Here is a 15868-nt window from a genome sequence, read left to right on the forward strand (position 1 = left end):
GAAGGGGGGGCGGGTCCCCGCTGCGGCGCGGCGCTGCAGCGCCCCCTGCCGGCCGCCGGCGGCGCGGGGCCGCTCTGTCCCTCCGTCCGTCCGTCCGTCGGTCGCGGCGTTTCCCCGCCCTGGGGCACGGAGCGGGGGGGCACGCGGGGGTCCCCCAGCCCTGGGGTCTTCAGAGCATCCTCCCCGCTCGCCCCCGGACCCCGCTCTGCGCCCCCCGCCCGCGTCAGCACGAAGGACCCGCTTGAGCTGCACCGAAATGTCCCGGCAGCTCTGCCTGGCGGCCCTGCCCCTGCCCCAGCCCTGCCCCAACACTGCCCCAGTCCTGCCCCTGCCCCAACACCGCCCCACTCCTGCCCCACCCCTGCCCCTGCCCCAGCACTGCCCCAGCACTGCACCGAAATGTCCCGGCAGCTCTGCCTGGCGGCCCTGCCCCTGCTCCTGCCCCTGCCCCAACCCTGCCCCATTCCTTCCCCTGCCCCAACACTGCCCCAGCCCTGCCCCAGCACTGCACCGAAATGTCCCGGCAGCTCTGCCTGGCGGCCCTGCCCCTGCACCTGCTCCTGCCCCTGCCCCAACACTGCCCCCGCCCCAACACTGCCCCAACACCGCCCCATTCCTGCCCCAGCCCTGCCCCAACACTGTTCCATTCCTGCCCCAGCACTGCCCCATTCCTGCCCCAGCACTGCTGCCCCATTCCTGCCTCACCCCTGCTCTTCCCCCAATCCTAACACCAGCCCTGCTTTTGTCCTGTTCCTGCCCCAGCCCTGCCCCATTCCTGCCCCAGCCCTCCTCTTGCCCCAGCCCTGCTCTTGCCCCATTCCCACCAGGCAGGGCTGCATGGACAGGAGAGATGGGACAGTGTCAGACACTGCCAGAACATCCCACCCCAGAGTCTGGAGAAAGCCCCAGGCTTTCTGTGGCTGGTGCAGCTCTGAGGTCAGCCCTGCCGAGGAACCCCACAGGCTGTCACCCTGCAAACAGCAAACAGCCCGTCTGCACGGGGCCGGCAAACAGTCTGCGGCGAGACGGAGCTTCTTCACAACTCGGGTTTCCTGAAGGTGTTTGCAGAACTGTCCTGGTGACTTCAGAACCAAAGTCTCAGACCAAGACAGATCTGCAGTTCCTTGCGCATCCTTCCCTAAGTCAACCTTTAAACACCCCATGGGAAGCAAATGATGAAATTAATCCCCTGGCCCTCTCCAGAGGATAGAAGTGAAACTCGCTCTGCTGCTACAGCTCCGGCCTCACGCTGGTCTCCAGGAGACCCTGCGTTGTTCCATAGCCCCACCACCCTCAGCCTGGCTGGCTGTACTGGGTCTGGGAGCAACCACATTCCCACTGGAGTCTGATCACCCCAGCCCAAATCCTGCCCCTTCCAGAGCAGCTCTTCTGATGGCACAGCTCCCTGGGGTCGTGGGTCTCACAGCCCCCTCCCCAGGAGCTGGCTGAGCTACAGCTGAGGGTGCTGAGGGGTGCCCCAAGGCCTGGACCCACAGAGAATCCAGGCTGGTGTGCAGAGCAAGTCACAACTGGGGAAGCCTGAAAGTATAATCGCTGCTGAGCTGACCTGTCCCACCTTGACAGGACCTTGCTCCAAGCTGGGGACCCGGCCCTTGGTGTGGGATCATCCCAGTGCCCCCCAGCACTGGTCATCTGGGCAAAGGGAGCAGAGACCAGTGACAGCCAAGTGGAGCTGGTTCTGCAGAGAGCGCTGGGGAGTTTCTGTGAAGCACCGAAATGAAAGCACATCTAGCAAGTCCACCAGGTGGAGAAAAAGAGATGCTTTAGAGTACAGCGCTGACACCAGGTCGGATCCTGTGTGCCCCCCCTTCGTTGAACAACACGGCAGCAGAATGAGATGCTGGCAGCTGGGAGGCAGCGGCTGGTGCATGTCACGGGCTGCAGCAGCTGAAATGCCATTCCCTTCCCTCGCTTCCCTGCACCCTCAGACCTGTCACCCCTGCCCTTGCCCCTGCTCAGGCCAGGCCAGCTCTAAGCCGGCTAAATCAGCCAGCAGACAGGTCAATCAGTTAGAAAACACTCCTGCCCTCTGAATCGGACGCTGTCCTGCTTAGGCCTCCCAAAGGACACAAAACTATTTCCACCACGCGGAATGAGCTTCACCCAGCCCAGGCACCAAGCATCCTTCCCACGGTAAAACCGCTGTCAGGTGCCGCAGGGTTGTGCCCGAGGAGGTGCTGCAGGCTGTGGCTGGAGGCACAGGTTCATTAGGCAAAAGCCTCGGATGGCTTTCACCTTTTAGAATAAATCCCATTCTGTTCCAGTTCAGCCTGTTCTGTTCTAACAGGTGCTTATGCTGCGCTCAGCACTGCAGCAGCTAAGACCCTGATTGCTTATCTGATTTCATACCACATAAAACACTTGAGCGCCACACTTAAATCATCTTAACGTTCATTTTGAAACCGAGTTTGTAAGTAAAGTTTATCCCTCGTATTTCAGTCTACTCCAAACACATACAAAGGGAATTAGACCTATGAATACTTTATTATTTGGAAAGGTATTCAGCAGGGTAACAAGCACTCCTTTGCCTTGCTCTGGATTCCACCTGGACTAAAGAAAGACTCATTTCCTACCAGTGCACGCAGGTGATTTCATTCATATGCCCTGCAAGTGCTTTGCAATGATTAAAGCTTCTGCACGCGGGGACAGCGAGGCACAGAGAGAGGAGCAGCAGTCACAAGTCCCTGCTAAGGGTGGGGGGGGGCCCATCACTGGGAGATTTTTCCCAGCGGCTGGCACGGAGGGTCTGTGCAGGCGGGGGGAGGCTGGGCTCCGGCAGCGGCAGAGCTGCTCCGCTTCCCTGGAGCAAAGCCCTTCACAGCAGCTGAAAGAGGGGCTGCGTATATAATAACAGGGCAGAGAGAAATCCAGGTGATTTTCTTTCTTTCTCTTGCTTCCAGTGTTTATGAAATAGCCCAAGAAGTTTTTGGAGAGTCTTTTCTTTGCTGATAAGATAAAGGGAGTTAAGGTAGGGACATCGAGAGATGGGCTGCTCTTCCAGACCTTTGCAGAAAGTTCAGTGCAATAACGACCTGTGCTGGGCGCAGGATGGCCCCGAGCCCAAAGGGTGTAACCGCAGCCCTTCCCCAGCACGTCAGGCCACTCGTGGCATGGCCACGCAAGCTGAGCCCACATCAGCTGGACCAAAGTGGAGACCTGACAAAAAGAGGCTCCCCAAAATGCTGCTGTTTCCCTTTTTGAGGGGTGAAGGGTTATTCAGAGGGAAGAGGGGGTGGTCGCTGCTGTGCGAGGAGATGCTGTCTGTCACCTCGTGCTGTGCTAGGTCATGGGCATCAAAATGACCTTTGTCATCTCAGTGCTTAAAGTAGGTGATGTGCAAACACGGAAACCTCCTCCCTAACCTAATGATTTCCCTGGTTTTAGAAGCCCAACATGGCAACAAAACGAAACACAGCAAAAAACCAGGAAGGACATGAACCTGATATGGGAGACCTGACATTGCCTTCATGAGAGCAAATCAGAAGAAACTGTGGCAAAATCAAGAAGGAGGAGACTCAGATGACTCCTTCTGACCTGTCGGCATTCACTGATGGGCCTTCCCAGGGCACACCAGGACCCGGCCCTTAAAGAGCAACTTTCTGTCGTCATGTCTGCAGGAATCTCTTCAGTACCAGTTCGGCTGAACTGCTTGAATTCATCTTTCTCCTGATTACTTTGGGGTTTTTTTGCACAGGTCATTGCCTTGGAAAAAACAAACAAACAAACAAACAAAACCACCTCATGATGTCCCTGCGCTTTTCTTGTCCTGATGTTCTCGCTACAGCCACCCCCCCACAAGAGCAGAGGGTGCAGAGCTGCCCTCTGGGTGCCTCTCCTGCTGCAAGCAGAGAGAAAACAACAGGAAAAGATGAGCTGTTAGGGAACAAAAGATCCTCTTTGCATGCATTCTGAGCAGAGGAACAGGAGGAATGATAGATAAAAAAGCAAAGACCAGGGTCTTCCAAAATAGCTGCTTAGTGGAAAATACTGCTGCTGGGAAGTGATAATGAAAATGTGACTGTCTGCCTAAAGGAGCACTACAAGGGTCAAGGTTTGCAAACAGGGCCAATTCGTGTGTGTGTGTGTGTGTGTGTGGGACGCAGCGGTCATTGTCTCCCTCTCCTGGCTGGTTCAGAGAAGAGGTGCTAAAGTTCCTGTTGCTCCCAAGTTCACGAGGAGATGGTGTCCAACAGACCACCGTCAGAGAACTCCTATTTAATGCATGGTGAGAGGGTGGGATCTGCTTTAAAATACATAACGCCTCTATTTTAACAGCCTCAAATCTTGCAGGTGCTCCAAGCTGGCTCTGTAAATGCTGGAGCCATCTCAGCTAACACTTGACATCTCCAGCGAGGAGGATGTGTCCAGCTGAGCTGGTTGCTCAGTGCCCCAGGCACCTTCCCAGGGCTGGCAGCTCCTGTCTGGGCAGTGCAGGACTCTCTAATTTGGAAGGGCACTCAGGTCTGCCCTAGGTTAGGTCTGTGGTGTGTGGGACAGCCCATACTCCAGCTCTTTCCAGCTCCTCCTCTCTGCACTGGAGACCCACAAGATGTGCCATGCCCTGGGGCTGCGGGAAGGGTCTGTCTGTCTCTTTTCTGGAAGGATCTTGCTGTGTAACTTTAGGGATCCTCCTTAGATACCTGGACTTTTCTCCTGTAGTTGATGGAGGAGCTCTGAACCGGCCTCTTGGAGGACCCCCTGTCTCCACTGGCTCTTTGCATCCCTCCTGGCATCCTGCCTGATCCCGGGCTGCCCGCTGCCAGGTGCTGCTGCACTTGCAAAGGAGCAGGGACTGCATGGAGGAGGCTGGCGAGCTGCAGGGTGGGAAGGATCCCCTCGGTCACACATGGATGGGAGAGCACCCTGAGACCCGGTGCAAGGGGCCGCGCTCCCAGGCACTGCACAGCCAGGGGGGTGCCCAGCAGCTCTGTGTGGGGTGTCCCTGCAGTGGGGCTCAGGGCTGAGGATAAAGAGCTCAGCAGGCTCAGGCCGGGGCTCCAAGCCCACCCCAGCGCTTGGTGGTCACTGTACCCCTTTGCTTTCTGCCCAGCACCACAGAGTTACGGAGGGAGAGCCCCGGACTCTGCTCTTGAGAGAAGGATGTTTCTCATTCCTCTTTCAACTCCGTAAACACTCACCCCCTTCTCTCACATTCCCCATTGCCTGGGCTTGTGGCAGGAGGTATCCGAAATCCCTTCGCACCAGCCTGTGGGCAGCGGGAGGACTGTGAATAGTGCCAGGCAGACGTGGCACTCCACCTACCCTGGGAGGCAGCGTGGGCACCTCCATCCTCATTAAGGAACATACACTTTGTACCCATCGCCTCTGGAGCATGGGACAATCTTCTGTCACATTTGCCATAGGGCATCTCTCCCTCAGCAGATCACGACTGCCACAGCAATAAATGGTACCCGGCTTCCCTGATTTTTGGGTCTGAACTCCAAATATCTTTGCCCCTTTGTCCGCTTTTGTCACTGTCTGTGCTACCATCACTCACACCAACCTCAGTCATGGAGTTGGACCCTGTCAGCTTGGCAGTGTACAAACACAGAGCAAACTCATCCCCTCCTGCTGCGGGGAGGGTATGGCTGGACAGACAGGGAAAGCCAAGGAAGAAAATGGCAATTAAAGACCCCAAAGTGCTTAGGAAAGAGTGACCACAGTGCTGGACAACACTGCCAGCTCCTGGTGGGACTCTGTGTGAAACTGCCCGTGCCTGGTGCTGCACTGAGCTCCGGGAGCAGCCGTGTTTCGGGATCAGACAGCCCCAAATACTCCAAAAAGTTAACCCCCGGCTACAGACGCGGGGACTACTCCTCCCGCACACAAAACACTCTGCAACCTTCCCTTTTGTTACCCGCACGGCGAGCAGAAACACTCTGCAGCAGAAAGAACACGCTCCTTATGTTACACTGGAACAGAATAATCCCCTTTGCAGGTCTTCACTTCGCTAAATCTGTGTTTAGCTAAAGCTGCTCTTGACACTAAACCCATGCTCTAACAGCGAGTGCCAACACGTGCCAGAGCCTCTGGGCTAGATCAGAGCCCATTCAAGTCGGCGAAGGTTTCTCGGGCGTGTCAGTGGGTTCCCGTGACTCGGATGTTTTGGTTAGGGATGATGATTTTTTTTAGGGGGGAGCATATTTCCCTGGATCAGTCACATGCCTCCTGTCAGAAAGTACCTTTACACTGAAAACTTGTTCTGCACGTTGCCTGCTAGAAAACACGGCATGGCTCCAGTGTCGCTCGCTGCCGCGCGCTCCCGGACCGAGGGTGACGCGTGTCACTGCCCTGCTGCTATCTGTCCAGCAGATATTCTGCATTTTGGCTGGTTTTGAATGCTGCCTCCCAGCTGGGATGGGGAGAGGGGCTGGGAGCCAAGACCTGGGTCTTCAACAGGGCCAAAACTCAGGACAAAGCCAGTCCAGAGGCTAGGATCAGGCCTCCCTGAGCTCAGCTCTGGGAGGGCAGTAGCAAGCAATAGCTACAGTCTACAGAAGAAATAAAATCAGGATTTTTAGGTGCTCTTTCCCCACGATTGGAATTTGCTGGTGCTATGACGTGTCTCAGGCTCTCTGCCTCAGTTTCCCAAGTGCATCTTCCCCTTTTTGGGGGACTGCTTGACTGACTCAACCTCTCAGGTATCCCCCTGCCCACCCAGGTTCTCCCAAAGAGCCTGGCCGAGGCACCCACAGGCAACAAACCCCAGAGGGACACTCCCTGGGTGTCCTTGCCCTCTTTGCTTTTGTTTGTGGCTTCATCAGAGCAGAGCAAAGCCAACACTTATCACTCATAACTCGAGAATTAGCTTCTTCCACTGTCAACGCAGTCTACAGCCTTCATCTATCTAATTCACTCAGATAGTAATTAGTTTTGTATTACTTTACGCAGTGATGCTAATACTGATTACAAGGACTGATAACTTGAGCAATAAATATGACCCAGGGCTGAAAATTACCTTTCTTTTTTATTGGTTAAAGCTGAAGTTAGTGAAATTAGACGTAAATTGGTTTATGAGATGAGGCAGCTGCCTCCTGTTACAGGCTGCAGATTTGCAGTTTAATCCTACCAGTTTCCATGTGTCTGTCTCGGGGTGGGGGGGGAAGAGCCCGGCCACCAACATGAGCATTGGGAAGCCCCCCATGGATGGAGGGGAGCCAGCACAGCCAGGCTGGGGGCTGCTGGGGCGGAGGGGCACGGGCAGTTCTGGGGAAGCTCCCCCCTTCCCCTGAAAATAGCCCCAAGAGGGACCTGATGTGCTTTTAGGAAAATCAATGGCAAAACTGTTTGGTGCATTTGGTTTGGTTTTGGTTTTTTTTTTTTTTTTTTTATTATTCTTGCAGAAAGCCTAAATGTTTAATAACTGTCTGCTCCAGGAAGGTATTTCTTCCTGTGTGGTTTCAGTGATTACCGGGTAAGTGGATGTCAGAGCGCCAGCTGCCCGCTCTGCGCCTGCAAAACTTTTGAGGAATGCAAAGAGGTTTTCACTGGTAATATCCCAGCAGCTCGCCAGCAAGCACGAAGCATGACAAAAGGACAGGTCGGACAGACAGACAGACAAGCAGATGGCATCCTAGACCCCTTCTGCCGTTACCTCTGGCTTTACTACAGCAGCCCGAATCCTCTGCCCTCCTGGCAGAACTCTCTGCCTGCACGTGACGAGCAGATCCTTAGAGAGCGTAAGTTGGCTCCGCTCCTTCACGCCATCAGGAGAGCTGCCTGGGTCTCACCGAGAAGGAGACAAGGAGAAAAAAAGCCCTGTGCTCTGCCCAGAGCTGCACGCACAGCCAGAGCGGGGGTGCTGTACCCTGGGGTGCTCGCAGCAGCAGCTCTGCCCCCCCATCCCAGCACCCCTACCAGCCACTGCACCCCAAAACCAGCCTGCTCAACCCAGCTGAAATATTTCAGGTGTTGATCGCTGACCTGTGGAGAGCTGAGACAAGGCCAAAGCAAACTAGGAGACCTTTGACAGCTAGAAGAAATCCCAGAGCCTTGGGCAGGTACTGGGGCTCCTGTCACCCCCCCCGGCCCTGCCTGCCAGGGGCACGTGGGGGATCGAGGGGCAGGCAGGGGCTTCTGCAAAGGACTGGGATGGGGGGACGGGGGCACGTAGGGGCATCTCTCCCCCTGTTTCGCACAGGTAAAACTATCATCCACCTCAGGTGGGTCTCAAAGTCCCCCCCAAGCCTGGGGGGTGCAGCCTGCAGCACGTGCATCACCCATGTGCTCCCAGCCAGGCACAGGCATCCTTCCTCCCACCCCAGGGGACCATCAGAGGATGCTGCAGTCCCAAAACCTTGAAGAGAACTCCCTTCCCTCCACGAGAAGAGCTTTCCCAGCACCCAGCTGGAAGGACAGCCATGTGCTCTCTCTCTCCAGCCCTATTTAACAGACATCCCTCTCCCCAGTTCTTCCTTTCTTGTGTTCTGGCCTGCTAGTGTCACTGCAGGGAGGGAGGACAGCAGTAGCTTCTGCATTATCAGGGAAAGCTGCCTAAATCAGCAACCTCTCTCCCCTGAACCTCGATCCCTCCTCCCCCAGCATCGGATCTCTGTAGGGGATGGGAGAGACTCCACGCATGTGATGGAGATGTAAATCTAGCACGGAATTAAATGTGGAAGACACTGAGCTGGGCGGTGCCTGGGCTGAAAGGCATATTTGGGGATTGCATCTGGCAGCTGTGCTACAGAAATGAGCTGCTAAAACTCTGAAAGGGCTCTGCAGTGCCAAGCGAGTCAGCAGGCACGCTGGCGGGAGAGCTCTGCATGGCCGGAGCACGGGGCCTGGCAGGACTCAGCTACCTGCAGGCAGCAAAGCCCAGGTAGGCACTGCAGACCTGAAACCAGCCCCAGCAAAGCCAGCTCAGCAAAGCCGGGGCTTTAGCAGGGGCTTCCAACCTCCCGCCAGCGGGCAGGTTCGGGCTGGGAGGTAACTCCACCAAAGTCAGCCCACAGCGCTCGGCCCCACTGTTCAGAGCAGATTTGATTCCCCATCTCCACTCTGATTTAAAGTTGGCTGAAAACTTAAGAGTGCTGCATTCTCAAAAAAAAAAAGGCAAGAAAAGGAAAAAAGTAGCCAAGCACAGCAGCATCCTCGGCGCAAGAGGTGATAACTCGGCGTCCTTGAAAAAAAACCCACCAATGCAGAGTGACAGGGGCTGCCCAGGTTGATGAGGGACGGTGACAGCCCCTGGGGAAGGGGGGGGGGGACGGGGACCACCCAGGTCCCCAGGCTGTGGGTGCACTCAGCCTGCGGTGACAGCGCCTGGGAAGGCTGGAGGGGCAGCAGGACAAGGGACAACCTTGTCACATCGCTTCGCCACACCGCCGCCGTGGTCCCTGGCTGGCCGTGACCTCGGCCGGGCCGGGTGGGGAGCGAAAAGCCCCCCCTTTTTTTTTTTGCTGATTCCCGAGCAGTGCTGGCGGTCGCTGGCTGCTTTGTCCAGCGCGACGCATGCGCATCCCCCCGTGCATCCTCACACACAATGGGCTTCTCCTGGGCGCTCACTTGCAGCTCTGGTTCCTTCCCACCCCTCCTCATCCACGAAGCTCTTGGATGTCTTTGCTTTCCCCTCTCCCCCCCCAATTACTACCTTCTCATCCCTTCTCTGGAGGGCCCCATGCAATTAAGGCAGCTCTTCACTTTAGCCATTTCTTCCTGGGGGGCAGCAGAAATACTCCGAGGGTGCAAAGCCAAAAGGCTTCAGCTTCTGAAACTTCAGCAATAGGGCAGTGACAGGAGAGAGCATTGTCAGCAGGGGAAAGGAAAAAAATAATCTACATAAAGCATCCAGGATGAGAGCCCAGCTGCTAATTGCTCCTACATTAAGAAGCCTCCACTCCCCTCCTATTTATAGCTTCTTTTTCTTTCTTTTTTGCTTCCAGGCAGCATCACAATTAACCCCACAATCTAGAGCATCCTCTCGCAATTACTTTTCTTCCCTTTCCTCAGTGACTGGGGAAAAAAAAACCAAAACAACCTCCTTGCCTGCCTCTCTCCAGTTATCTTAAAGAAGTCAAATGGAGTTTTTATTTCCACTTGCAAGAAATGGCTTTTGTGTGCCTCCTTTCCTCCCCCCCCAGCCCCACTACTCGCTCAGTCCAGGGACCAGGACAGTAAAGACAAGCATAAAAATCCATTTTTTAAAAAAATTTAAAAAAAAAATAAAAAAAGAAAAAAGGTGGAGGGGGGGAGTGGGAGATAAAGAAGATGCTCCTGTCTCCCACAAGCCTGTCACAGATGGAAACATCAAGGGACATTAAATGTCACCTAAAATCGGCAAAGCTACCCCCCCATGAGGAGCTGGGGTGGGGTGGGGGGGTGACGAGGAGGGACCACCACCGTGCACCCTCCTCGAGTCCCTGCGGGGACCCGGGACAGGGAGCCCCGAACTTCGCAGAGCCCCAGCCCCGCCGGGGGGTCCCACTGCACCCCCCACCCTCCCCCTGCCCCCCAACAACTTTCCCCACAAGTGGGGCTGGCAGGTGGGGGGGCCACTAGACACCCCTCAGGGGTAGCCACGCCGGGGCACCCCCTTTCTCTGGGGGTCCGCTCTCCTGAGCCCCCTCATCCCCCGCAACACCCCGTAGGGTCCCCCCGCACCGCGGGCTGAGCCACGACGGGTACCCGGGGAGGGCGGGGGGGGGGGGAGCTTCCTACTCCAGTTTTTTTTTTTTGTGCTCTCGAGGTTTAATAGAAAATGGCGTTGGGGAGAAAAGGAGAGAAGGGGGGGGAGTGGGAAAAGCAAGAGAGAAACCTACTTGAGTGAGTTCTGTGCCCATCAGGATGAGAAAGCAGAGGGTCAGGAGCTTGCTTGCCGGTTGCATGTCTCGCACCCAGTTCTAGGCACCTTGCATACAGATCACCTCCCGGGCGAGCCTCCCTGTGCCGATCACCGAGCGCCTCGCTGCCTCCTCAGTCCTTTATTGTTATGATTATTTTAATTAAAAAGGAAAAAAAAAAAAAAAAAGACAAGAAAATGCAATTTAAAAAAAAAAAAAAAATCAGAATGATTTTTCCGGGCGGCTCTCAGCACCCCCAGGAAGCAATGCAAGAAATCTGCTTAGCAGAGCCTTCACTTTGCATATTTATTGGGATCCCAGTTTCTCTCCTCTGCTCTCGTTGCTGGCTCTCTGGTAATTTTTTTTTTTTTTTTTTTTTTTTTTTTAATGGCTCCCCTGATCGAAAGACATTTGCGAGGAGAAATTCAACGGAGCACGAAATGATTATCTCTGCTATTGCCAAAAGTTTGCCTTGAAAAGGGGGGGTGATGGGGAGAGGACAGGGATTAAAAAAAAAAAAAAAAAAAAAAAAAAAAAAGAAAGGAATTGGTAGGGCTGGCTACTAGCAGGGGATGGCTGTGGAACAGGATGTGACATCAACTAAGGCGGGGGAAATTTAACTAAACACGGCAAAACCAGCCTCGGGAGCGGCGGTGCGGGGCGAGCAGGGCCGGGGCGGGGGGGTGGCGGCACCGCGGGGAGCGGAGCTGGGCTGGGGGTGAAGGGGGTGAGGGGGGGGTCACCCCCTCCCGCCCTCCATCCCTCCTGGGAGCTCAGGGAGCTGCTGAGCTGCCCCCACTCTCCGGGGGTGCCTGTGGGTGGGTGGGGGGGCGTCTCATCTCCCCCAACACCAACGCCCAAGCGAAGATGCTTTCCCAAACCAAGCTCTCGGAGCAACTGTAAGGTTTAGCCTCGAATTAATTTAAGGCAGCAGGAGCAGGGTGACAGCCCTCCTGCTCTGCAGAGCATCCTCCCGTGCGGCTGCTCCCAGCACCCTGCAAAGGGAGGATGCACCCTGGAGGGGGGGGGGCTGCAGGCGGTGCCCACCCCACGCTGTTCTAGCTGTGCCCTTCCCCTCCCCACGCTCCATCGGGATTGCTTTCCCTTCGTTTCTCTCTCACACACGCTCCTCAAATGCTTTGCAAACCACGGTTTTCCCAGGACCTCAGAAATACTGTTAAATCTCTCAGTATTGGGCAATGCAAGTGAAGGGCGTCACCCCCCTTTTCCAGGGGTGAGAAATGTAAAGCAGGTCTTCTCTTAACGATTATTGAATGATTTAATAGAAATCACTTGCCACAGGCCCACAATTAGCACAGCCCCCACAAGAGGATTTTCCCCCTTGATTGCTCATTGCAAAGGGTTTTTCCTTCTGGAGCCCTCTCGTACTGGTTATTACTGGTGTGGGAGATGGGGTCTCTGTAACGATGAGCTGACAGGGGGCCTTTCCCAAGCCCTGAGATCACAGAGTTCAGCAGAAACTGGGAAATTTGCAGCACGGTGACCCCAGGGTGAGGCTCAGGGGGGCACAAACAGCTGAGAACAAACTGGGAAAAAATTTCTGTGTGTTGCCATCAGCAAACGGCCAAGGGAAGGTTGCCCCAGACCTCCTAAGACTGGGTTTCAGCAGCACCCTCCAGCTTCAGGCAGCTCTTCTCTAGGAAGGTGATCAACACATTAGTTTAAAGAGAGCTTAGAAAAAGGCAATCCAGAGAGCAGCTGTGGGAAAGCTGGCACGTCTGACTATCCCACATAGATCTATCTTTAATACACTTCCCTCAGCACCTCCCTTTAAGGTCAGTGCTTTATAGCTCATAAAAGCTGAGGACCTTTAAAAAGCATTAAGCTCCCCTTGACTTTATCAAGAGCAGCACAATAAGGCCAAAGGCATCGGTGCTATGACAGGGTTTGAACACATCCTCCCCTGGTGCCTTAGAAGGCGTTTTTTTTTTACCATGGCCATCACCTCCCCCTGGGCAGGGATCGCAGCGGGATGTCCTGCCTGTGAATCAGTTCTCACCAAAAATCCGGGCAGGGAAGGGAGGACTAGCAAGTTACACACGGCCGTGTTTCTCTGCTGGGTGCACTGTCTAAAGTGCCTTCAAAAACCACCCGAGCAGTTTCCTATTAACCCTGTGACACAGGGCAGCACATGGCTGATGCTGCTCAGGATGCTCTATGCAGGGCCCCAGGTGCTGCTGGAGCTCACAGGGCTGAAAATAGATTGGAGAGGTGCACTGGCAATAAGGGTTTCCTTCACACAAAAAATTTCTGTGATGAGATCATCATCACCTTAAATTGTTGGGAGGTGACTTCAGTCTGGGTGTCTTAGACCTCAGAACAGAAGAACTCCCTTTGGTTTCCACAGTGGTACCAGATCAGGCTCAGAAATGGCACCTTTTCCAAGCCAGCAACAGCGTGTCCCCAACAGGGAATCTATTTTCTCCCCCCCCCTTTGATTTTATACACATCTAGCTTCCTCGACCTTCACGGTCATGGCTTGCACCTGGGTAAATGACAAAAGCATCAGCTCTGCAATTTGTTTTAATTTATTCCTGTTTTGAAGTCTTTCTTAATTAATACGAAGAACCTTGTTATTGAACTTGAGCTCCAGGGTCTGCTGGTGTGTGAGGCTCTGTAAAGTCTTTCCTCTGGGAAAGAACCCTGTCCCACAGAGCTCCCCTCCCAGGGCCTAAATCACAGAAACCGAAAGAAATAAAAGGAAAAAATTGCCCAGTGTGACAAAACAGAGGAGCCTGGGAACACAACCCGGATCTTTTGATTCCCACAGTGTCTTACCCAGACTTTGAAAAATACTTCCAGAGATTTGGAAAGGATTCAAGGTCTGGAGAACCTGCCCATGGAGCACGACTAAAGAGGCTCCAGCAAAAGGGAGGGTTGAGAGGAGGCTGCCTGGGGGAAGGTTTCTGTACATGAAGGCTCTTTTATCTGATAAAAAAAGTCAAAGCAAGAGTCCACAGTTTGGAGTAGAAGTAGGACCTGTTTTTCTCCTCAGGGGAAGATAATCAGACTGTGAAATAACTCGGCTGAAGGCATGGTGCCCTCTCCAGTGCTTGACATAGTTAAATCTGAGCCAAGAGCCTTTCTGAAAGATGTGTCCCAGCTCCTCCAGAAACTCCAGGCAAGGAGCCTTCTGTGAAACTCTGCTGTGTGATGCAGGCGAGGAGATCAAAACACTTCTGGTTTCTCATCTTGACGTGTAAGATGTGATTTAGGCCAGCACTCTGCTCTCCAGACCACACTGCCCTCCAGAGCAGCCCACGGCTGGGATGCAGACCTGGCTTCAGTGCAAAGACACCAGGTGGGCAGGGGACAGTGGGGATGGCAGGGGATGGGGGGGGACGGGGGGGGATGGCAGAGGATGGGAAGGGATGGCAGGGGTGGCAGGGAGGGGACAGCAGGGATGGCAGGGAGGTAAGGGATGGCAGGGGACAGCAGGGATGGCAGGGGATGGCAGGGGGGGACAGAAGGGATGGCAGAGGAAAACAGGGATGGCAGGGGATGGCAGGGGACAGCAGGGATGGCAGGGGATGGCAGGCAGCCCCTTCCTCTGTGCTGGAAACCGGAGGCATCTGCAGAGCCAGGGCACGGGCAGCTGGGTGCTGTTGTGCATTGCAGGGACAGGCCTGGGGTTCCCACTCTGGGTCTCAACTGAGGATGCTGCCGCTCCCCTGGCAGGCAGCGAGCTCCTGCCTGCCCCTGCCTGCCCCTGGGCTGGGTTTTGGCTGATTTGGTCCTTGCAGAGGACCTCGCAGAGCCCCATCCACTGCCTTCCCTGCACAGGGCCAGATGGTGGCCCTTAATTCCCATGGCCTAGTTCTCTCTGCCCTTTACTAGGATCCAGATTTAAAGAACCAAACTCTCTGTTTTCTCCTCAAAGAGCAGACCAATGCCCTCCCTCGCTGGGAGCTTTCCTGCCTCCACAATCTCCCCTCTCGTGCTGCCTCTCTGAAAACCCCTCAAGGAGCCAAGTGCCCCTTGCTCACCGGGGTCCTGTTCTCTTCCTCCCTGCGGAGATGAAGGCTATTCCAGGCGTGGTGAAAAGTAGCTTCATGGTGCTTTGTTACCTACGGAAAGGCATATTTCAGATGCAATTTTTTTTCAAAAGACTGATTTTCACACTCAATTGTGCTGCCTTTTGTATAAATTCAGTGAAGACGCCTTCCCATCTTTTTTTTTTCCCCTGAAATTTTGGTGTCAGGTGCACCAGGGTGAACTTTTATTGAAGACACAGATGTTGAAATGCTCCTTAGGCCCAGCTCTGCTGTTTGCTGCTCCCTACACGGGCCTCTCCCGCAGAAAACCATGGGAGAGCAGGTTCCCTGGTCCCCCCAAGCAGCACATACTGGTACTGCACAATTTCTCTTTGCTGGGATGCCAAGGGATGCCCCACACCGAGGAGAGGCTCTCCCTGGGCTGCCAGCCTCGTGTGCTTCAGGCGATTCCCAGGATCCAGGGTGGCTGTTGAGAAGAGCTGGGAGGTGAAAGTCAGCTCTGGCAGCACTGATACAACCAGAGGACAAAAGCAAGTGAACTCAGTGGAACAGGAGAGATCTTCCACTTGCAACCGTTTGGACAAAGTAGTAGGAGAATTTCAGCAGCCCCAGGCTGGATGTGATGATGCCAAGAGTCCTTCAGCCCTTGTATTTAGCCTCATCCCCTGCTTGTGACACCAAGGAGGGATGGAGAGCAATCTGTGCCGCCAGGAGCAACCACAAATAATTTGCACAGTCAAAATCCTCACTGGGGTGAAACACGCCACCAGATTCATGGGACAGGTTTTGCAGCAGCTCCGAGGGAGACGTGGCCATTTTCATTTGCTTCTGCTGATGGTTGGACTTGGATGAGCCACCCGGCAGCACAAGCCACCCTTTCCCCAGCACAGCTCATCCTCTGCAAAAATCCATTCTCCAGAGGGAAGGGCTGTGCTACCTGGTGGTAAATACCCAAACTGAGTATTGCAGTTGAACTACACTGGCTCCACCAAACACGAACCCCAAGGAGACTATTTCATGGACCCATTTAGGGATTTACATTTATAAAAC

General features: G+C 54.6%; 1 protein-coding gene across 2 annotated transcripts in view; it reads right to left on the bottom strand.

Moving 5' to 3' along the window:
• OLFM1 (olfactomedin 1) overlaps positions 1-11284 on the bottom strand; it is a 34535-nt gene extending 23251 nt beyond the window's left edge. The window contains exon 1 of one of the 2 annotated variants that reach the window (XM_074923586.1): positions 10782-11284. In XM_074923586.1, the coding sequence (XP_074779687.1) occupies positions 10782-10847 (66 nt within the window). In that variant the 5' untranslated portion in view covers positions 10848-11284. Of the gene's footprint in view, positions 1-3324; positions 3334-10781 lie in introns of those variants that run through there. The other variant, XM_074923587.1, reaches the window with a different exon arrangement.
• Positions 11285-15868: the final 4584 nt, after the last annotated feature.

Source organism: Athene noctua, chromosome 20 (assembly GCF_965140245.1).
Source record: "Athene noctua chromosome 20, bAthNoc1.hap1.1, whole genome shotgun sequence".
Lineage (NCBI taxonomy): Eukaryota > Metazoa > Chordata > Aves > Strigiformes > Strigidae > Athene > Athene noctua.